This window comes from Engystomops pustulosus, chromosome 5 (assembly GCF_040894005.1).
Source record: "Engystomops pustulosus chromosome 5, aEngPut4.maternal, whole genome shotgun sequence".
Lineage (NCBI taxonomy): Eukaryota > Metazoa > Chordata > Amphibia > Anura > Leptodactylidae > Engystomops > Engystomops pustulosus.
In genome coordinates this window covers 32,171,930-32,195,758 of record NC_092415.1, presented here as the reverse complement: position 1 = coordinate 32,195,758, position 23,829 = coordinate 32,171,930, and the positions used below count along the sequence as shown (strand labels likewise).

At 43.4% G+C, this 23,829-nt stretch overlaps 1 protein-coding gene across 1 annotated transcript in view; it reads right to left on the bottom strand.

The window, feature by feature from the left end:
• Positions 1-5,743: 5,743 nt before the first annotated feature.
• DECR1 (2,4-dienoyl-CoA reductase 1) overlaps positions 5,744-23,829 on the bottom strand; it is a 47,144-nt gene continuing 29,058 nt past the window's right edge. The window contains exons 5-10 of the mRNA XM_072151549.1: positions 16,660-16,807; positions 9,319-9,418; positions 8,902-8,974; positions 7,594-7,740; positions 7,370-7,432; positions 5,744-6,150 (exon numbers count right to left, since the gene is read on the bottom strand). Of these exons, the coding sequence (XP_072007650.1) occupies positions 6,091-6,150; positions 7,370-7,432; positions 7,594-7,740; positions 8,902-8,974; positions 9,319-9,418; positions 16,660-16,807 (591 nt within the window). The 3' untranslated portion in view covers positions 5,744-6,090. The remainder of the gene's footprint in view (positions 6,151-7,369; positions 7,433-7,593; positions 7,741-8,901; positions 8,975-9,318; positions 9,419-16,659; positions 16,808-23,829) is intronic.

Below are 23,829 nucleotides of genomic sequence, written 5' to 3'. Positions count from 1 at the left end.
TATTGATAATCCTGGTTCTTATGACAGCCCAACATTTTTAAAATCCAATTGTCACAGAGGCCAAAAAATATTTGATTGTGGTTACAATTAAAAAATATACAGTTCTGACTTACTTACAAATTCAACTTAAGAACAAACTATCTTTTCAAGGCAGCGTGCGCCATATATCCCTATGGAGAGGGGCGGGGGTGAGCAGAGCTCACCTCCTCCTCTTACGCGCTGGCGTGTGCCCGCTGTGCTACGGTATGGCGGGCAACTGCAGTGTGAATATAGCCTAACTGTGCTGGGGCTGCAGTAACGCAAGCAGACGGGAAATCCTTGCAACATATTTTGGAATAATGCAAGGATTCCCCTTCTGTACAAGGTGTTGCTGTTTTGTGGGTTTGGGCCGATTTATGTTCCCGTTTCCCGGTTTCCCATTTTCCTAAGCCCTATAGATACTGGTAGGGACACGTTCATCTGCAGCAGTCCAGTCTACACACTATAATCCCAAACTCAATTTTCCATGTTTCCTCCATGCACCAGACTCCTGAGGATTAATAGGTAGTCCTGGTATAATACACATTTTCTACTCTTTTTGTTTGTAAATCTTAGTCTTCGCTATTAGCAATTTGAGAGAAATCACACAAGGGAATACGAGCAATTACAGAAGCCATTTCTTCTGTCTAAATAAACTGGGTATTCATTTTAAATTAATGGGGATATTGCTGTTTTTTCTTCGTTTTTTTAATATCCTGAAGGTAATTATCACCTCAACCAAAGTCATGATATGGTCTCCACAAGTCTTATAGAAAACTCTTCCAATCATAACTGATTTGCATTACACAGCAAATAACCCAACTCTCATAAGAATTTATGTGGAATAAAAATGTGCCTTGTTTTTAGATTTTGTTGCTAAATTCACCGCTTTAACGCCACCCTCTTATCGAGACCAGATTTGTTGTGATATATTGAGGGTTCCTACACATATTATGAATTTTCTTTAAAGAGAGGAGTACAATAGGTAGGTAAACGTATGTTCCCGACCTCTTTCACCTAGTGGAGCATGTGAAAAAGTACAAATGGCGGAGAACTATGTTAAAAAGTATCTTTTATTGGGATCAAATTAATTTGATCCCAATAAAAGATAACTATGTTAAAGAGTCTCCGCCATTTGTACTTTTTCTTTAAAGAGAACCTGTCATGCAAAATAACCCCCCTAAACTAAACTAAATATATTTTCATAAACTGCATTAGAGAGCATTGCCTCTATCCCTTCATTGTCCCTCTACATGCCTGTAAACCTAAGCAATGAGGTCCTAAAGCTGTATGCAAATGACCTGTGAAATGTCCAATGAGTCATTAGCATATTCAAGCTGTCCGGCTTATTCATGAGTGGGAGGCACAGCCACACCCCCAGTACATGACTGACAGCTGCTCCATTAATGGCTGCTCCATGTGCATGTGTACAAAGATACAACAGCTCCAGGATGCAGCATGATATAGCATAACATGTCAGGTTCTTGTGTGGCTGATGTCTGTGTCTCTGTGTATTAGGAGGAGAGCATGTAAGCAGATACACTAACTATGCTTTACTATACATTACACACAGACATGAGCAGGGGGAGGAGAGGGGAGGGGGAACAGGGGTGACATCACTGCCTCTGACCATGTGACCAGCCTCATTTACATAATAAAGAAAAGATGATTTTATAATGATTAATGTATGAAATAACTAGATAAAGGCTGGGATGGATCCTTGTGAGCTGCTCCAACAGGTAGTAGTGACAGAAATAGTGACAGAGACCTGATGACAGGTGTCCTTTAAGGAGACTCCAATGAGCAGTAAATTTAAGGAAATCTACCATCAGAATTCAGCATAATAAACCAGGGGCACTTACTCATAGATCCAGGCACCGTGATTGTGGTAATCTAAGAACGGAGTTCTATAAATATATATAACACCAGAACCAAGCACAGTATATAAATACAACCTCAGAACCAAGCTCTGCACATAAATGTAGCACCAGTGATCATCATGAATAATAATCCTTCTAGCGTGTCCAACGTGGCCAGGTTAATCATTTTTGGTTGTGCTCCTCAGATAACTTTTACAGTATATTAAATTTGTAAACAAAGATATTACCTTTGCACATTACCTGAGGAAGTAGAGCAAGTTTTCGTAGCTACATCTGAAGATAAGGAACTCCTTGAGCCACACAAGTCCTTACACATATGGATGTTATTCTTCATTATGCCCATAGATATTAAAGAGGAATTTAATACTTACCTCTTCCACTTCTCTTTAACAGTTTACCCTGAGATTAATTTGGGTTTAAGGGGGAAAATTTGGTGCCCGAGTTCCTTTGGAGTGCCAGAGAATGCATCTTATTTCAAGATGATAGATTCAGAAACGACCAATCAGTGGCTGGTAGATGTCATCTAGAAGAACCTGCATAACCTTAAAGGGGTATTCTCGTCTGGGCACTCACATTCAGTTTCATTAATCTGCCATATATAAACATTTCTTCAATTAGATATTATTAAAAAAAAAAAATGTACCCGTGTGAAGATAATGTCATAAATGTAGTCATATGGTCCCTTAGAAACAAGACTGTGTTCTTGGATACGGCCACCTCTGCTGGAGAGATTGCACAAAGAAACAAAAGGTTCTTGTATATGAAATGTCCAGAAGTTAATGAACGCTGTGGTCAGACAGGACTCAATAGCGCTTGTCTGGCCACCACTGCCAGAGTGTGGGGTGGTCGTATCCAAGGAAGATATCTTGTTTCTAAGGGACAACATGGCTATGTTTATGAGAAATTATCTGCACACAGGAACATCTCATTGAAAAAATATTTATATATGGCAGATTAATGAAACGGAATGTGAATGCCCAGACAAGAATACCCCTTTAAAGGGGTTGGCCACTTTACCTCATGTTTTGTAATGTCCGTGTGTAAGTGTGTGGGGTAGGATATTAGGAAATTTACCAATATATATCTATTATAAGTTCTGCTCCGCTTTCTTGAGGCAAGAGACAGAAGGCTTCACTTTACATCGAAAGAAAGCGGAGCAGAACTTTTAATAGATGTATATTGGTAATTATTTTTATATCCTGTGCCCCCCCCCCCCCCCCCCACACACACACACATAAGGTGAAGTGATTTTTTGGTGATTTTTAAATCTGCAAATAAATGATGAAAATCAAGAATTGAATAGAATCCGGTAAGTAGCGGTTTTGATCCAATATCCATGCATATTCCCTGCCTCTAGTAGGCACAGATAACCCTTCAAGTCCAAAGCTTTCATTCTACAATACCTTCATCTATTCCTTACTTTCTGGCCCTGACATACAACAAAATGACGCGTTATCCAACTTTAGAAATAAAGCTATAAATCGCTTCTTTAATCAAGTTATCATTCTAGATCTTACATCAAAAGCTTGTTTAGACCTCAATGCCTGAACCACGCTGGAATCTGTAATAACTATCTGCTGGGTCTTAAATCTTCCTTTGTAACCCAAGACTTTGTTCTTAAGACTCTCTCCCTCTATAATACGCTGATAATCCCTACTGTCATTCTTTTATTCTACAAAGATGTACATGACTTTTTTTACAGTCACCATGACAACCCATCTCTATTGTATCAGCATTTACTGGTTACCTGTAGCTACAGCTCCGCCGTTCCATCACCTGTGTATATTACAGATCGGGATCTTTATCTCATCCTCTAAAATACAGAAAATGTCTACAGACTAGACAATGGATTATAGAATTGGCTGCTAGAATCTTCTATTCACAATACAGAACTTTGAGATATTTCTGTGTGATACAATATATAAAGACATCTCTATACACAGAAGACTTCAGTGCGGAATTCCTTATAGAATTGTCCTGGTAGTTATGTATGGATGGTAGAACTGTAGAAGGAAGCCCACTTTCCTATTTTTCTTGGTGATATCTATAAGAGAGACTTAGAGACTTTCTATCTTAATGGAAAGGATACATAGTGCCTTGTCTCATCTTGCACAGTGTAACAGCCTTTGAAGCTGCAGCACAGAGGAGCTCTCTTAACGCCCTTCAGGGTTTCAGACTCATTGGCATAACTTTAAAGGGAACCCTTCGCCACATTTTCAGAAATACAGCTAGTGACAGGTTCCCATAGAGCACTATTAACTGACACAACCTTCATTTAGCTAAATTTTTTTTCCTTACATCCCCATAAATCAACTTTATGTTATATTACATGGCATCAGATGGCGCATGCCCTGCTTAACCGGCCCCTCCCATCTACCCCTCCCCATGTCCCATGCCTCTTCTCAACATGACAGGACATCATTCAAGGTCCTGTTACATTTGTAACATCTACTCCATTTATGTATCTGATCACATGAAATCACAGCCGCCTCCATGGAGGATGGGGAGGAGTAGAAGTCCATGGAGGCTGCTGTGACTTCATGTGATCAGATACATAAACGGAGTAGATGTTGCAAATGTAACAGGACCCTAGATGACATTACCCTGGTCACATGACATGAAGTGCCCAATGATGTAACACAGCGCTCTCTCAATGTTCCATGCAGCAGAATATTATAGCATTTAGACCTGTCAATCAGGAACAAGGAGGCGGGGCAATGCAACTAAAATGTAATATGCAGGACTCGCATGAGGTGAGTTGCATACAAGTTTAAAAACTGATTTTTGTAACATTGCAGCTATGGAAAGGAACCATTTAGGGATAAGGGCAATGCTTTTAATCAAAGATTAATGAAGTCTTTATTTGTGGTGGGTTAATTTGTATGACAGGTTCTCTTTAAAAGGAAGGAGGCCATAGATAACAAATATAAGAAGATTAACACAGTCAATGCCGGAATCTATGCACAAGTCCCCCTGGTTTATCCAGGCTTGATTTTGATGGAAGATTTCCTTTAAGAAGCTGTGGTCTAGGTTGTGCATAGGTTTGTGGTTTCTTGATGGCCTACAGTATAGGGTAGTGGTGGAAGGGGGGGGGGATGTTATTGCACAGTGTAACAGCCCGTGAAGCTGCAGCATGGAGGGGCTTCGGTAATACTCCTATAGCACTGCTAACTCATTAGCATAGTTTTAAAGTTTACTTTTAGAAGGTAAGAGGCCATGGATAAGAAGATTGCCACAGTCACAGCGCCTGGATCTATGAGTAAGTGTCCCTGGTTTATCACGATGGATTTTGATGGTAGATTTCCTGTAAACAACATCTACCACCAAGATGAAATACTGTATGCAAATGAGCCCAAGGGGCTCCAAGCTCCATGAACACCGATGGAGCCCCTCAGGCTCATTTGCATACAGTCCTTCATCTTGGTGGTAGGTGCCCTTTAAGAACTCTTGGAAGTTTACTGACCTATGTTCTTTGCCCATGAGTGAGTTCAATCTGAGAAATTTACTCTGTACACTTGTGGGATTTACCACATCAAACTCAGCAGGTCCAATTCGTTCAGCAATTCTAGGTTCAGTCCGGGAAATCTCACATGCAGAAGAAGTGAGATTTTTGGATTAATGGCTTGCGAGAAACAAGCTTTTATACCGTCACATTAGAGTAGTAAACGATGAATGTCGGGAGAATTATAGCAGCGCTGGAGCAGCATGGGATTTACCATAGTGTCTGTCATAAATTATTTTATCCTATTCCCCCTATGAACAGATTTTGTTTAAGAATTTTGGACAACCCCTTTAAATATGTTACATCTACAGTTCCTGTGTACAGAACCAAGCCCAGTCCATCAGTAATCAGTTATAGTATTTAATTATATACATTTAAGGCATTAAGGTGACGTAATACAAAACGGACGTGATATAAATGATTACACTTTATAAAGGATTCTCCATTTTATCGCCATTGCTAAATGAAACAAGTTTCTGCTTATAAACTATACTTGGTCTTTCACCGTACATAATGATTTCTCATTTCTTAGGTTAAATGTTCCATTTTCCAGGAAGACGCAAAAAGGTCTCCCCGGAGAATTATTCAGAAAAAATTTAGTCCGACAAATTTGACTAATTGTAGTTGCAGGTTATGAATGACACTTCTCCCATTATCTTTGCATTCTTCTCAGTAGGAGGGGAGTACAAATTAGGAGCCTTTTGTTTTTCGGATTAATTTTTCCATGAGATCCCACTGCTCACTAGTAACCTGTACAAGAAATAGGAAATACATGAGCCATTAGATGCAAAGCCTCCGACACATTGCAGCCACTAAACCACCACATAGAAGACACATTCAAAAGTAAAGGCCTAGTTTACTTATTGGGGCTTATTTACCAAGGGTCCGCGGCCGCACTTTCGTCGGACTTTTTGACGTTTGGGTTTTCGCGCAGCTGTGACAGGTATTTACCAGGGGATTTTGTCACACGTTGGACTTTGGCACAGCTGCACTGACTTTCATGCAAAAGAAATTACGGGGGCGTGCCGTCGGATGATCCGACTGATTTAGGCTGAGCGTGGGATTTAAAAATCAAATTGTGTCCCAAGACAATGCATTTACATGCACCAGGAAGAAGAAGGTTAATACCGGTGGACCTCAGCAGGGAAGTGACACATGCAGGATATCAGGTGCACGATCTTAGTAAATCCTGGCATAGTGCATCATCGCCGGACAATGCACTTTCGGGGAACTCCCCCGGACGGCTAAGTAAATGTGCCCCATTGGGTCCTCACTAAAGTAAGAAACTAAGATTGTTCCCCTTCATATTTGTCTAAAATGGCGTCTGTGGTCTTTTTATTCTAGGCATTGGGAGATACCGCCCAATGAATGACACAATGCTGCCCTTAAAGGATATCTACTATCAAAATCAAGCATGGATAAACAAGGGGCACTTATAGCCCAACTTACATGGGTTGTTATCTACGGCCTCCGTCCTTCTAAAAATATATACTAATGAGACAGGATGGCTCTACCACAGCTGCACCATGCTCTGGCTTCACAGGCTGTTACACTCACCTTCCCCCCTGCTCCCTCAAAACTCCTCCTCCCTCTGCCTCCTCTCTCCTCCTAATCTAACACAATGGGAGGAAGAAGTGCTCCTACACAGTGTAACAGCCTGTAAAGCTACAGGACAGAGGGGCTCTGGTAATGTACCCAGAGAACTTCTGGCTCAGAAGCATAATTTTAAAAATTGATTTTTAGAAGGAAGGAGGACATCATATAAGATATATAATCAGGTGTCCCTGGTTTATCATGCTTGATCAGTCACTGTGCTATATGATTCCCATAAGAGACCGTTACTGACTGCTCGCAGGTATTTGTACGGCTGCCTAGGGCTCCATCTGTTTCTTCAAGGTTTTGATTCAAGCTTACAAAGCATATCTGCAGCTTACCAGAACTACAATTATAACCAAAATGTATACTTTACTTTTTGTAGGCTGTTAAATTCTCCAGCCATTGACACGTATTCACCACCATCCATTCGGATTATCTAAAAAGAGAACATTTTAACTATTAAAATTACTTTCCCAACCTAGGGAGAAACTTTTATTCTAGTTCACCACCGTGACCTGAGACTATACGAAGCACAGGGGCTCCCAACTACCATCTCATGGCTTCAGAGGTGGCCAAGTGGCAGCTGTGCACACTTACCGCTCCAGACACCCAGCTTGCGTAGTCACTGCAAAGATACATAGCAAGATTTGCAATTTCCCCTGGTGTGCCCAGACGACCACATGGGATCCGCTTGATCATGTCCCCTTCAAAGGCTCCTGTAGGATCCAGGCGGCTAAATGCACCCTTAGAGACGGGAAGATGAGTTTAGAAACATTAATTTAATCAAACTGAAGCAGTTCCTCCAGGCATCCCCCATATCACCTATGTGTAAGTATACTACAGTCCTTTACTTCCTCCCTGCTGATGTAGTCAGAGGTAGAATGAGATGGCTCTGTAAAGCTCCTGTATACAGTCAGTTTGTTTGTTCTTAAGTTGAATTTGTATGCAAGTTGGAACTGTATATTTTATCACTGTAATCCCAGCCAAATTTTTTTTGGTCTCTGTGACAATTAGGTTTTAAATATATACTCAAGTATAAGCCTAGTTTTTCAGCACAAAATTTGTTCTCAAAACCCCTAACTCGGCTTATACTCGAGTCAAGAAGAAAAAAAATAGTCAAAACTCACCTTTCCGACATCACCCGTAGGTCCTATGCTTGTTTAGATGCTCCGGTGCCGCTGCGGGTCCTTCGGATCCTCTTTGGTGCCGACAGCTCACAAACAATGACATCGGCAAGCAGCTGACGTAATTTTGTGTGCCGGCCAAGCGTGAAGACCCGTACAGGAGCGGTAGAATCCGAAGAGGACCGAAGGACCCGAGGAAGCACCGGAGCATCGGAGACAGACTGGGCAGGCTGTATACTACAGGGGACTGGCAGGCTATTCACTACAGGGGGCTTGCTGGCTATATACTACAAGGGGCTGGCAGGCTATTCACTACAGGGGGCTTGCTGGCTATATACTACAAGGGGCTGGCAGGCTATTCACTACAGGGGGCTTGCTGGCTATATACTACAAGGGGCTGGCAGGCTATTCACTACAGGGGGCTTGCTGGCTATATACTGGGAGGCTGTGACCAGTGCATTTCCCACCCTCAGCTTATACTCGAGTCAATGGGTTTTCTCAGTTTTTATGTTTTAATTAGGGGTCTCGTCTTATACTCAAGTATATACGGGTATGTTGGATTAACAATAAAACTTCATTGCAGACACCTGTGATAACTGTTATAGATGTTTATTGTAGCCAAAGACAAAAGTACAGGAAATTACCAAAATCCAGAGGTCCGTTTGTAAGTCGGGTGTTCTTAAGTAGGGGACCACCTCTATAGGGCCTTGTGAAGAATATTATTTAAAGAAAGAAAATGAAATGAATAGCTACAAAACCCTATCAAAAAAGGACAACATACCTTTGTTTTTATGGGTCCAGGCTGAATGACATTAAACCTCATCCCATATCTTCCCCATTCAGCTGCAAGTGATCTAGGGTGTAAATGATACACACAAAGGATGATTATCTTAACATAGTAGCAGTTTTTAGATACATTCACGACAAAAAAACGTGACCTGGGAAAAGGGATTGAAGCTTTAGATATAAAAACAAAAAAATGAAAAAAAAAATAAAATAAAAAAATCTGTGCAGCAAAATTTATGCAAATGCATCAAAATTTCGGTGCCGCTTTCTAACATAAACTAAGCCAAGTAATAGAAGATTACAGGCCGTATGGATTACAGCATTCTGTGTTCTGTACAACTTAATACATTTCATGGAAAACCATCATGTATATCATGCGTTGTATGAGAAATCTATATTAGAAAGCACTTACGTGCACATCGCCTCCACTCCAGCCTTGGCGGAGGCGCTGGGAACAACAAACCCAGATCCGCTCTCTGCATAGATTGTGGTAATAGCCAGAAATGCTGCACCTGGAATCAAATACCAAAAATACAACATATATAAAGGTGTACTTAAAGGGAACCCATCAGCAGAAACGTACCTAATACACCACTACATACACTCACCGGCCACTTTATTAGGTACACCTGTCCAACTGCTCGTTAACACTTAATTTCTAATCAGCCAATCACATGGCGGCAACTCAGTGCATTTAGGCATGTAGACATGGTCAAGACAATCTCCTGCAGTTCAAACCGAGCATCAGTATGGGGAAGAAAGGTGATTTGAGTGCCTTTGAACGTGGCATGGTTCTTGGTGCCAGAAGGGCTGGTCTGAGTATTTCAGAAACTGCTGATCTACTGGGATTTTCACGCACAACCATCTCTAGGGTTTACAGAGAATGGTCCGAAAAAGAAAAAACATCCAGTGAGCGGCAGTTCTGTGGGCGGAAATGCCTTGTTGATGCCAGAGGTCAGAGGAGAATGGGCAGACTGGTTCGAGCTGATAGAAAGGCAACAGTGACTCAAATCGCCACCCGTTACAACCAAGGTAGGCAGAAGAGCATCTCTGAACGCACAGTACGTCCAACTTTGAGGCAGATGGGCTATAGCAGCAGAAGACCCCACCGGGTGCCACTCCTTTCAGCTAAGAACAGGAAACTGAGGCTACAATTTGCACAAGCTCATCGAAATTGGACAGTAGAAGATTGGAAAAACGTTGCCTGGTCTGATGAGTCTCGATTTCTGCCGCGACATTCGGATGGTAGGGTCAGAATTTGGCGTCAACAACATGAAAGCATGGATCCATCCTGCCTTGTATCAACGGTTCAGGCTGGTGGTGGTGGTGTCATGGTGTGGGGAATATTTTCTTGGCACTCTTTGAGCCCCTTGGTACCAATTGAGCATCGTTGTAACGCCACAGCCTACCTGAGTATTGTTGCTGACCATGTCCATCCCTTTATGACCACAATGTACACAACATCTGATGGCTACTTTCAGCAGGATAATGCGCCATGTCATAAAGCTGGAATCATCTCAGACTGGTTTCTTGAACATGACAATGAGGTCACTGGACCCAAATGGCCTCCACAGTCACCAGATCTCAATCCAATAGAGCATCTTTGGGATGTGGTGGAACGGGAGATTCGCATCATGGATATGCAGCCGACAAATCAGCGGCAACTGTGTGATGCCATCATGTCAATATGGACCAAAATCTCTGAGGAGCTTCCAGCACCTTGTTGAATCTATGCCACGAAGAATTGAGGCAGTTCTGAAGGCAAAAGGGGGTCCAACCCGTTACTAGCATGGTGTACCTAATAAAGTGGCCGGTGAGTGTATATGTTGTCAAGCAGATTAATACTTTCCAAAACGGGTTTCTTTCAAGGTCCAGTGTGGTGGCATCATCCGGAAAACCAACTTTGAAGTGAGATTGGTTGCATAAAGTCAAGAAGGTGAAGAGTTACATATGGAAGTCAAGTTCTTTTCACCTAAGAATATCATCTTCAGTGTAATTGAAAGGAAATCCCTAGCCAGTTCTGAGCCAGGGAGAGCTTGACTTCAGTGCTAAGCCTAACTGACTTTATACAACCAAATTATGGCTAAGTTGATTTTCTGGACTGAGCTTGGACATGCAAGAAACATGATCTAAAAGGTGTTAACTTGTCTTGACAACAAACTGTTAGTGGTGTATTGGGTCAATATCTGTGGACAGGAGAACTTCTGAACTTTACCAATGTGTCCTTTTTAGTAAAGTTGTGCAGTCTTATGATTCAGCATTGTGCCGTTCCTGGTTATTACCAGTTGGTGGTGTGCCCAGGGGGGTGTAAAAATGGTGGTGGCAGGAGGTGTGACCGTGGCCGGGCCCAGAGATGGAGGAGGCCTGCAGCCTGCCAGATGGGAGACTGCGTGTACATCAGAGGAAGAGAATCAACTGTATGCGTATAAGTGGATTACAAGAACACACAGGTGGACATGTATGTCAGGAGGCGCCATCATGGCATCATACAGTGTGCACATGGAGAGCGCATGGACCGGTACCTCCAGAAGCGAGGGAGAAGAGGAAGCCGAAGCGAGGGAGGCACCTTCTGAGTTTATTTACTTATTTTTTATATGGAGAGGAGCCCTGAGTGAGCTCATGAGTTGTTGCACAGTATCTTAAGGGGGAGGTGGCTGCTGCTGGACAGTATATATGGCATATGAAAAAGGTGTTGTGTATATTTGACTGTGTAGCATATATCTATATCCTCAAATATAATATGCGGCATAGGGGATTGCAGTGAGAGTTTAGCTATACAGACAGTCCCCGGGTTACGTACAAGATAGGGTCCGGAGGTTTGTTCTTAAGTTGAATTTGTATGTTTGTCGAAACTGTATATTTTATAATTGTAGATCCAGACAAAAAACTATTTTGGCCCCAGTGACAATTGGAGTTTAAACATTTTTTTGCTGTAATGGGACCAAGGATTATCAATAAAGCTGCATTACAGACACCTTACAGCTGATTATTGCAGACTGGGACTACAGTAACATCCAGAAAGCTTCACCAGAGGTCAGAGGGGTCTGTCTGTAACTATGGGTTGTCTGTAAGTTGGGTGTCCTTAAGTAGGGGACCGCCTGTATTGGGCCCCAATCCACTGCTCACTTCGGGGCCAGCTGGTGTCTTGTTACACCACTGGGTGTGTCCCTACAGAGTCTGACATTGTCGAATCACACAACTAAGACTTAGACTAGACTTCATCCTGGTGGTAGATGCCTTTTATGAAAATAAGCACGAGGGGCTCCAGTCTCTATAGGAATTAATGCAGCCTGGAGCCCCTCTGTATGCAAATGAGCCTGAGGGGCTCCAGGCTGCATTAATTCCTATAGAGCCTGGAGCCCCTCATGCTCATTTGCATACCGACTTTCATCCTGGTGGTAAATGTCCTTTTAAATATAAAATGTTCAAAAACTGTAATTTCTTTGAGGGAGATTTATTACTAAGCCAGACATGTACGGAGAGAGATGACAGATCCTCTTTACAAGAAAAAACAGTGAGTCACACGAGCCAAACGGATTCAATAAAGACTCATTCTGGAGAGTGGGCACTTTCATCGCTCGGGTCAGAGTGGCCTAAACCTTTGTTGATTCAATTTCTTTAGTCTCATCGTCTATTCATATTCGGCAAGTGGTAAGTTTAAGAAAAATGTTTATATAAAAAACACAAATGGCCAACCCCATGGGGAGACGTCAAGTTATCACAACACAAAACCAGATTTATTACAGTGATCCCACTTATTGATTATATTTAGCCAATCCATATATAATAGGGGTAACCATGCTGGCGGGCACAAAAGAGGGCGATGCCAGGATGACTTATAAGCCCCAATACTGCTGTAGATGGGTAAACAAGATGGGGACATTTGTATTCTGCATCCAACTGATGGTTAAATTATTAATGGTTTAATAAAAGGAAAAAAGTTATCAAAACAATTCTAATTAAACTATTCCTGCCTAAAGGATATCCATACAAAATTTAATACCGCTGTGGAAACAGGAAATCTGACTCAGCTAATCAAATTTTATAGTGGGGAATGATGCTTCAATCGGAGTACAATAAATTGAGTCATGAACTATGTACACATTTACAAGGCATGCCCGGGGATATCACCGCCACTAAAATGAGTTTCAGATTGTATACTCCAATATTTTACACAGCTGATAAATCAAAATGTGAACAGAGAATAAAAACAAAAAGAAAAAAAAAAAAAAAACAAAAGAAAAAGTTTCATACAAATGTTAATATGGTCTCGCTATGAAAGTATGTATGAGCAAATGAGCCCCATATAGTACATAGACACATATAGTACATAGACAAAAGGTCCGAATCACGCACTTTCGTCGGGTTTCCCGGCAATTTCCGATTTGCACCGAATTGCCCCAGGATTCTGGCGCACGCGATCGGATTTTGCTGCATCGGCGCTGGCTTTCACGCGACAGAAATCGGGGGCGTGGCCATCAGACAACCCGACGGATTCTGAAAAACTTGGATTTTAAAAAAGAATTTGTGTTACAAGATCAACACTTACATGCACCGGGAAAAAGCAGATGAACTCCAGCAGACCTCAGCGCAGCAGCTACACCTGGTAGATATCGGGCGCACGGACCTTAATGAATCTCGGCAGACCTGAATCCTCATCGGAGAATGCGCCGCTGGATCGTGACTGGACCGGGTAAGTAAATGTGCCCCTATGTGTCTATGTAGTACAGGCGGTCCCCTACTTAAGGACACCCGACTTACAGACAAGTTTAGTTTGGGCACTTGGCCTCTAAAAGGTTCACCATCCCTGCCCTAAGGTAACGAGCATTGCTCTGGTGACAGTCTACTCCCCCTAAATCTGGTGGTAGATGTTGTTTAAAAAGTCACAGATCAAAAGATGCCCCCTAGTGACCACCATCCACAAGTGCAAGGGAATAAAACAGTAAGTGCTTGTTTCCCCATCAGGGCCACCATGTGGCGCCTTTAGAATCAATTATATATCCCTAATAAATCCTGATGGGATGCATCCTCCAGGTGGTGACACTGTTTAGTGCAATTTGACATTTCGGTTAACTCGTATTCAAAATGATAAAAAAAAAAAAAATTTAAATTAAATATATAATTTATTGTGAAAAAAAATCTCACCAAAGCTTTATCGTTGTGTCTGAACACTTTGGAGGAAGCACAGCAAACCTTACAGTGATGGATGTGGTATACAGAACCAGGCCCCATCCCCTTGTCTCCCTCATTCATAACAGGAGATGTCCTGAGCAGATTACGACGAGATCTTCACACCCTAATCCGATTGCCCTTTTACAGGATTTGTTGAGTTCTGTGCCGCTCCTGAATACTACATCTGTCACCCAGGACTGTAATCGCTGGATTGTCCATGGCCGTCTGGCATCTCCTCCATATATCTCAGTTTAGCCACATTTGATTTGATCAAAACTGTAACACAGATCTGTACAGATAAGAGCGCTCTCACCCGAGACTATTTTATGGACAATTCATTTATCTCCAGGACAATGTTTTTATGCTGCAGAGAAAGTCTTATCAGATGAACATGTTTCTTGGTGTAAGAGTTAAGAGTATTCCCTTAGTTATTTTATGGTCATCAAAAAATAAGTGATAAAAGTCCATGGTTTCTGATCTTGTACAAAACCAAGAATTAGCTTTCCATATCTACAAATATCAGTAATGACCTATAAGACCGAGTGCCCCTAGGAACCTATATATGTTTTATTGTAAAAGTGTGCAACTTAATATACAAGCCCTATACAATTCCTATCATATTTCAACTTGTCCTGGGCCCTAAATGCACCTCAGCCCCCAAGATTCATTTACTTCTAGCTTCCTGGATAATCGATTGCTTATGGCTCCACCAGTGGGGTGGAAGGGATGATCCTTAGAAGATCTGCGTGTTGCTCACCCAATGATCACCTTTTAATATACTATCCAAGCAGGGCCGCCTCCAGATTTCAGTAGGCCCCTGGACAAAGGAGCCTCAGTGGGCCCCTTTGCAGTGAACAAACATGGTGGCATTAAAATTTCAGAAACTAAAAAGTGTCTCATGTTCCCTAAAATATTCCCTAGTTTATCATATCAAACAACCCCTCATGGTTATTTTATTTACAGCCCCCTATCATCCCCATGGACTCCTTATGTATAGGCTTGTGTGGGCCAGCCGCAGCCCAGGGCCCCGGCACTTGCCCAGATATGCCTGGTGCGGAGGCCGGCCCTGTATCCAATACAGGCGGTCCCCTACTTGAGAACACCTGACTTACAGACAAGCCCCTAGTTACAAACGGACCTCTGGATGTAGCCCTATGGCTACAATGATCAGCTGTAACAGTTATCACAGGTGTCTGCAATTATGATCTATTGTTAATCCTGGTTCTTATGACAACCCAACATTTTTAAAATCTATTTGTCACAGAGACCAAAAAAATTTTTGACTTGGGTTACAATTATAAAATATACAGTTCCAACTTACATACAAATTCAACTTAAAAACAAACCTACAGACCCTATCTTGTGTGTAACCCGGGGACTGCCTGTAGTTTTAGTCAAACAAATAGTACCTCCTAATGGCAGTATTTAATTTTCCATGGCTTGTACTGGGAAGCAGGGGAAAAAAAATTCTAAATGCATTGAGCTTGTCGGAAAAAACTTTTCTGTGACATTTTTGGTAGGCTCTGTTTTCACAGCTTTCACATTGTGCTCCAAATTACACCTCCGCTTTGTTCTTTTATATAGGCTTTAAAAATACACACAAATAACTTTTTTTGTACTTTGGCATACGGAGCGGTGTAACTTTTTGCAGGATGTGATGACATTGATACCATTTGTGGGATTGTGCAAACTTTTGATCTCTTTACTTACTTTACAAGTTGCATTTCAAACACTTGGGGGCGCCATTTTCTGTTCACAGTCAGAAATATCCATTTTGAGCCCTCTCTATACTCCCATTGCCGAATGGCAACTTATTATTATGACTATAGCATCAGTTTGCGGCAAGCAACTGACACTAAAAGCCTGTTCGTAGGTGCTATAAAGCCGAAGATAGGATCCTCTGAAGTGATACTCACCCTGCAGACTCTATAACTGATTCATCTCAGGAAAAACATGACTCTTCTCTGCTCATTTGCAAATGACTCGATTTTTACATAGATAAATGACATACCATACCATACCTGAGGGAGGCAATTTAATGTGAGAATACCTGGTGATAGGTTCCATTTAAAGCTCAAATGGGTTGTCCTGACGTTAAAAAAAAACTGGGATAGTTTCTTCCAAAACAAGTCCTTTCCTGACCATGGGTAGTGCGTGGTAAATTTTAAATTGCAAAAACATCCAACAACATACAAAACAGTAGTAAGATCATGTTCACACTGCTTTGTGGAAACACGTTGACTTTATACATCAGTAGGTTGGAAGAAGTATACGTGGAACATACAGACAGATGCAATGTAGAGTCGCTACATTTTCTCTTTGTAGTTCTACATTTTATCCTGTTCGATTCCATTGGGCATTTTTTTTATCTCTATGTTCTTTATATCTTTCACGTCAATTAATTTCTGATGAGCAAGAAATAAAGTCCTAAACACGTTGATGAGTTCTATAGAGCGCTGGCGACATGACATCAGCAATGTAAATCTAAGAGCATACGATAAAATGTTTGGGGTGGAAAAGCTGAGATCTTTCACAGCAAGTAAAAGGTCAAGTCAAAAATCAAGGTCGATATGCGGCTTACCTTTTCCGGCTTTAATTAGCTCCTTCCCAACCTCAAGCGTTACGTAAGCCGTGCCATTAAGAACGATATCTGTGATGGTTCTCCACGCATTGGCAGAGAGTCTTTCGGAAGGAGAAATAAAGTTCCCGGCCGCGTTGTTTATTACGACCTAACGGGAGAGAACAGAAAAGTAAAACCTCGGATAAATTTGAGTAGAAAAAAAAAAAACAAGTTGTCAAAAGAAAAAAATATTTATTGCTTTACATGTAGCTTCGGTTTATAGCAGAAACTAAATGTTGGTAATAAGACACAACACTGGAAGGTTCAAGACGTGAACTGTATGGTATCTAACTGGGGTTTGTGTGACAAATCAGGACTCCATGGTTAGACAAAACCTCTACCATACAGTAGGTCGGCATGTTCTCCTTTGTTCTTCTATCTTTCCATCTACAAAAACAGCATCTTTGTGCCCAGAGGTCGCATTAACGCCTCACCAAGCGTCATAGACGCATGATGAGGCGCCATTACTCCCCAGAATAATTGCCATGCGTAAAAGCATGCTTGGGAATTATTCCCTGTAAAGTGCTCGATAAGCAGTGTATCGCGCTGCAATCGTAGAGGAGAGTTTTACTGTGATCACAGCGCGCGGGCACGGCTCAGCAGAAGACCAATAGCAAAGCTCCTTTACGCTGCCAGTATTAAGCAGCATGTAAGGGGCTTTTTTATTGGTTGTAAAGTGCCGCCAGTAGATTGGTCGGGTCTGTGTATCTCCCTGCAGCATAGTGTCGCGGATGGATTAGTCAGGCTCTGCATGGGAGAGCCGGCGGGTGCTGGGCGAGATCCCCATAACTTCCTTCCAGTAAGTGTAAACTTCGGGGATATGAGGGAGAGGGTGACGGGGGGAATCCTCACAGGGTCCAAAGATTACTGTGCGGTGTCTGGTCCGGACATTACTGACAACCTGAGTCCGACATCCCTGTCACTGGGCACTGCCACAGGAGGCAACACTGTGTACAGGCCCGAGTGCTTGTGTGTATATTACTAGTACACTGGAGTCTGCACGTGTTTCATCAGTTTGTGCAGCTGACAGACCTTAGCTACACACGCTCCTCTGCTCCACAGTACTGCAGAACCAGGTAAAAAAAAGCTATTTGCCAGCTCCCATCCTGCTACTATCACCTGGCCCACGCTGCTGTATGGCCCTAGCTACCTCCGTTCCTCCCCTCCCCCGGACAAGCTGCCGCCATCATGTCCCTCCAGCCACGGGAGGTGATTTACTGGAGGTCGGGGTAAAGGCCAGGTGTGCAGAGCTGCGTCCGTAGTCCTGCTTCTACCCCTCCCTCACACACTGAGCTCAGCATCAGCGATCATCATGGCAGAGGAGCAACAAGTTGTGCAGAAGCTCCCTCAGCTGCCCTCCTTGTCACCAGGGGCACTGCCAGCTCTGATGACAGGACTGCAGGGCACAGAGGCCAATGCATTGTAATAGATGGTCAATAACTGCATCTGGTAATCTGCAGAGCCCTGTGTCCTGTCATTTATCTAGCATGTTATTTATCTCTGCCATCCTCCTTACATGTGACTGACATGTACAATGTGGAGAACACATGTCAAAATATCTTATGTATGGATTTTGTACACATGTCCCTTCATATATGTGTAAGCATATTGGATACATGTCTGTGCGTTTGTGTAAATATACTGAGGCACATTTATGAAGGGCAATGCGCCAGTTTTCTGTCGGACTTTGCACGTTCTATTAGGTGCAAACTGCTTGCGCAGGTATTTAAGAAGTGTCTGCGCCACATTAGTGATGCACACTACTGTGTTGTGGTGTGGTTGCACTACTCTTCACATGACACAAATTTCTGCACTGAACAAAGTGCCAGATTTATCATCAAGTGCACCAGAAAAAAAAGTGCAGGGGGCACCAGATTCCTGAAGAGCGGGCGTCAGAAATCCTGTACCCTGTGGGTGAAGACACAGGTGCCGTTTTTGGGCCGTTTTTAGTTTTAGCGTTTTTTTTGCGATCTGAAAACACTCTACTTAAAACGGCATAAAAACGCCACGTGTGCCTTCTGCACATTACACAGGCAACTCCACATGATACAGACTGCACTGTTCTTCGTAAATGTGCCGAATGGACTCCAGCAACACATGCTCCCCTACTCCACAAGGATTTCGGCAAAAAAAAAAAGGTAGAAAAAGTGAGAGCCATTAGCTGACAAGGATAGTCTTCTTGCCTATGTTTACTATTGCATCACTATCAGTTATATGGTCACAGGGTAAAGGTAATACAATTTAGGCTGCTTACACACATTCCAGTTGACTTGTGTTTATAAACTCAAGTCCAGCTTTGTGCGATCACATACATGTTTCAGCTGAAACACATATGTGATCTGTAAGGGTGCGGTCACACATACTGCTGGCACTGCATTTACAAACGCAGCACTAGCGTACGGGGACGGACCTTGGGACAATAACCTATGCATTTCTATGGTGTGTACTCCTTGTCGGCTAAAAATACTCCTCCAAAATGCCAAGAGGAGTATTTTTACTCTGCCTTGAAAAAGTTAATGCGACCTCTGTTTGTGCCAAATCCCGAAAAGAACTGGTTATTGATGTGGGGTTGTGGAGACCTCCAGACTTCATGCTCTACCTTCTCGTATGGGATGAAGTTAATGACCAAAAATTTTTTTCACACAGAGCACCATCTATCCGGCGGCATACTCCAGGCCCTGGCTGTGGTAGAATTGTGCTACCACCAGTGACCGTTCAGGCTAGAATGGTTGCAACCTATAACACAGACACAATGCCCTGGGCACCAGTATACCCAACCACTGGGTAGACCAGGGTCTGCATTAGGGGGCATCAATTTGTCTAAAACTGGCCCCAATTGCAACACTATGGTTTTCCTGACCAAGAGCCTTGGCAAAAAATCTGATAACGTGGCCAGACTTCGTCTAAATCAAAAGGCAGGTAAATCAAAGGAAACATTGGGATCGGCACCTCAAGGATCAAAGACAATAGACAAAGGACCTCAGATCAAAATGCCTACAAGTATGAAATATCAAATTGTATGTCAGAAGGTAGAAGGGGTTAAAGTTAAAGGAACGTGTTGCCTCAAATAAACAAACGGGTCAATTAGCTCAGATGGATAATGTTATTACATTTTACTAATCCAATCCTAAATGGAACCGAATCTCCAAATAGACCATTAGCCGAGTGGAAAGTGGAACAAGAAGTCAACCAAAAAGGTTCCTATTAACTGACACCTTTCTTTTAGCAGAAAAATTGTTTGCCTTATATCCACATAAATCCACTTTATGTTATATACCCTGGCATCAGAGACTTGTCCTGCTCGGCTGGCCCCTCCCATCCTCTCCTCCCAATGTCCCATGTCTCTTCTCAGCATGTCATGTGACCAGAATTACATCACACGTCCTTTAGCTTCCTAACATTTGCAAACTGTACACCATGTAAGTATGTGATCCCATAAAGCCACATCAGACTCCAGGGACTTCTACTCTTCCCCCATCCTACATGGAGTCTGCTGTGTTTTCATTTGATCAGATACATACATTAGGTAGATTTAGAAGATATAAACAAGATTTCATCCTTATGATTGAGTATCTAAAGATGTAACAGAGCTCTCCATACAGCAGAATATCAGCCTGTCAACCAGGAACAAGGAGGCAGGTGTCAGGAACCAGGGATAGTGGACCCACTGGACCACTGCGGATGATGACGTAAGCCGACACCTGGGAGCGGAGTCTAAGTGGTACCAAGTTCACATCAGGGCCGGATGCAAAGCGGGTTGGACTTGCTGCGGAGTGCTACCACCAGGTCGCTCCACAGGCGCGACTTTGTCAGCAGTGGCAGCCAAGGTGTAGTACAGAGTCGTAAGGCAAAACTGTGGTCGAGGACAGAATGGAGGTCGAGACAGGCAGCACAGGATCAGAGTCGGGGACGTAGCGGAAGGTAAGAACAGGCAGCACAGCAGCGAAGTCAGGAACGGAATCGAGGTCACAACGGGAAATCAGGATAAACGCACAGGGCAAAGAACACAGCTTTCTCTCAGACGTAGAAGCTCAAAGATCTAACAAGGGACACAGGAAGGGGCTGGGAATTTGAGGGTAGGTGGCCGGCCAGCGCCAATTATCAGAGCACGGGGACCGTGGAGACTGCCACTGGAGCTAAATTTTAATATGCAAAAAAAAAAAAAAAATTTTTAAAAACACATTCTCCAAGTAAGAACTTTGAAGCGTAATGTTGACAGTGGTCAGTCTTATGCACATTCAGGAAGCGGCTATCCCATTTAACCACCCCCCTCAATCAGGTTGTGCCCCCACCGGCACCCCACTTAGAGCCAAAGGATAGGGCAATTGAAATCCAACTGCACAATGCTTAAATCCCCTGACATCAGTCCTGTCTACAACCTTGTCTGGAGTGTTTGAATGCCAAGTAGTAAAACATTGCATTTCCCGAGCAGGACACAACGTTGTATGGGAAAACCTTCACTTTCTTACAGAAGGAACCTCTCGCCATAGAGCCGTTGCTCCAAAGGACAAAGTGATGGACTTTCTCCATGAACATTATAAAGTAGTGTTCCCAGCTCACAAATTTACACGTTCACAAACTGAAGTTACAATCTAATATGCTATAATGAAATGTGCCTAGAATGAGATTAACATCCCAAGGGTTGGAAGGGCTTTTTAATTCTAATGATGTTCGGAGAAGCCTGGGGGATCTCCGTTAGATTGGCTGCCCGATATAGTCCACCGTGTCTTGTGACCCATTTACAAAACTTAATGAAATTTTAGAAAGCCTTACCCTGCAAAAACAATTAGAAGTGCTCATATATGTGCCTCTGGATTCCATGTATTGTCACACATCATGGTATGGACGCTTCCAGAAGAAGATTTTAACACTTGAGTTACAGATGTATAGCCCAGACCTTAGCAGCATAGATTGTCATGATAAAGATATAGTTTTGCCCTTACACAAATCCCTGGTCAGACCATACATGGAATATTGTGTACAGTTTTGGGCACCAGTGTATAAAAAGGACGTAGTAGAACTGGAACAGGTGCAGAGGAGAGCAACCAGGATTATTAGGGGAATGGGGGGATTAGAATACAATGAAATACAATGAAAACAAAAAACACACAACTGAGGGGAGACCTAATTACAATGTACAAATACCTGAATGGGAAGATCTTTTTATAACTAGGCCTGTGACCAGGACAGGGGAGCATCCTCTACACCTAGAGGAGAGGTGGGTCTACCATCACCATAGACAGGTGGCATCCTCTACACCTAGAGGAGAGGAGGTTCTACCATCACCATAAACATGGGGCATCCTCTACACCTAGAGGAGAGGCGGTTCTACCATCACCATAGACAGGGGACATCCTCTACACCTAGAGGAGAGGTGGTTCTACCATCACCATAAACATGGGGCATCCTCTACACCTAGAGGAGAGGAGATTCTACCATCACCATAGACAGGGGACATCCTCTACACCTAGAGGAGAGGTGGTTCTACCATCACCATAAACATGGGGCATCCTCTACACCTAGAGGAGAGGAGATTCTACCATCACCATAGACAGGAGGCATCCTCTACACCTAGAGGGGAGGTGATTCTACCATCACCATAGACAGGGGGCATCCTCTACACCTAGAGGAGAGGAGGTTCTATCATCACCATAGACAGGGGGCATCCTCTACACCTAGAGGAGAGGAGATTCTACCATCACCATAGACAGGGGACGTCCTCTACACCTAGAGGGGAGGTGATTCTACCATCACCATAGACAGGGGGCATCCTCTACACCTAGAGGAGAGGAGGTTCTATCATCACCATAGACAGGGGGCATCCTCTACACCTAGAGGAGAGGAGGTTATACCATCAGCAGAGACAGGGACATCCTCTACACCTAGAGGAGAGGAGGTTCTACCATCACCATAGACAGGGGGCATCCTCTACACCTAGAGGAGAGGAGGTTATACCATCACCATAGACAGGGGGCATCCTCTACACCTAGAGGAGAGGAGGTTATACCATCACTATAGACAGGGGCATCCTCTACACCTAGAGGAGAGGAGGTTATACCATCAGCAGAGACAGGGACATCCTCTACACCTAGAGGAGAGGAGATTCTACCATCACCATAGACAGGGGCATCCTCTACACCTAGAGGAGAGGAGGTTCTACCATCACCATAGACAGGGGGCATCCTCTACACCTAGAGGAGAGGAGGTTTTACCATCACCATAGACAGGGGGCATCCTCTACACCTAGAGGAGAGGAGGTTATACCATCAGCAGAGACAGGGACATCCTCTACACCTAGAGGAGAGGAGGTTCTACCATCACCATAGACAGGGGGCATCCTCTACACCTAGAGGAGAGGAGGTTCTACCATCACCATAGACAGGGGGCATCCTCTACACCTAGAGGAGAGGAGGTTATACCATCACCATAGACAGGGGGCATCCTCTACACCTAGAGGAGAGGAGGTTATACCATCACTATAGACAGGGGCATCCTCTACACCTAGAGGAGAGGAGATTCTACCATCACCATAGACAGGGGCATCCTCTACACCTAGAGGAGAGGAGGTTCTACCATCACCATAGACAGGGGCATCCTCTACACCTAGAGGAGAGGTGGTTCTACCATCACCATAAACATGGGGCATCCTCTACACCTAGAGGAGAGGAGATTCTACCATCACCATAGACAGGAGGCATCCTCTACACCTAGAGGGGAGGTGATTCTACCATCACCATAGACAGGGGGCATCCTCTACACCTAGAGGAGAGGAGGTTCTATCATCACCATAGACAGGGGGCATCCTCTACACCTAGAGGAGAGGAGATTCTACCATCACCATAGACAGGGGACGTCCTCTACACCTAGAGGGGAGGTGATTCTACCATCACCATAGACAGGGGGCATCCTCTACACCTAGAGGAGAGGAGGTTCTATCATCACCATAGACAGGGGGCATCCTCTACACCTAGAGGAGAGGAGGTTATACCATCAGCAGAGACAGGGACATCCTCTACACCTAGAGGAGAGGAGGTTCTACCATCACCATAGACAGGGGGCATCCTCTACACCTAGAGGAGAGGAGGTTATACCATCACCATAGACAGGGGGCATCCTCTACACCTAGAGGAG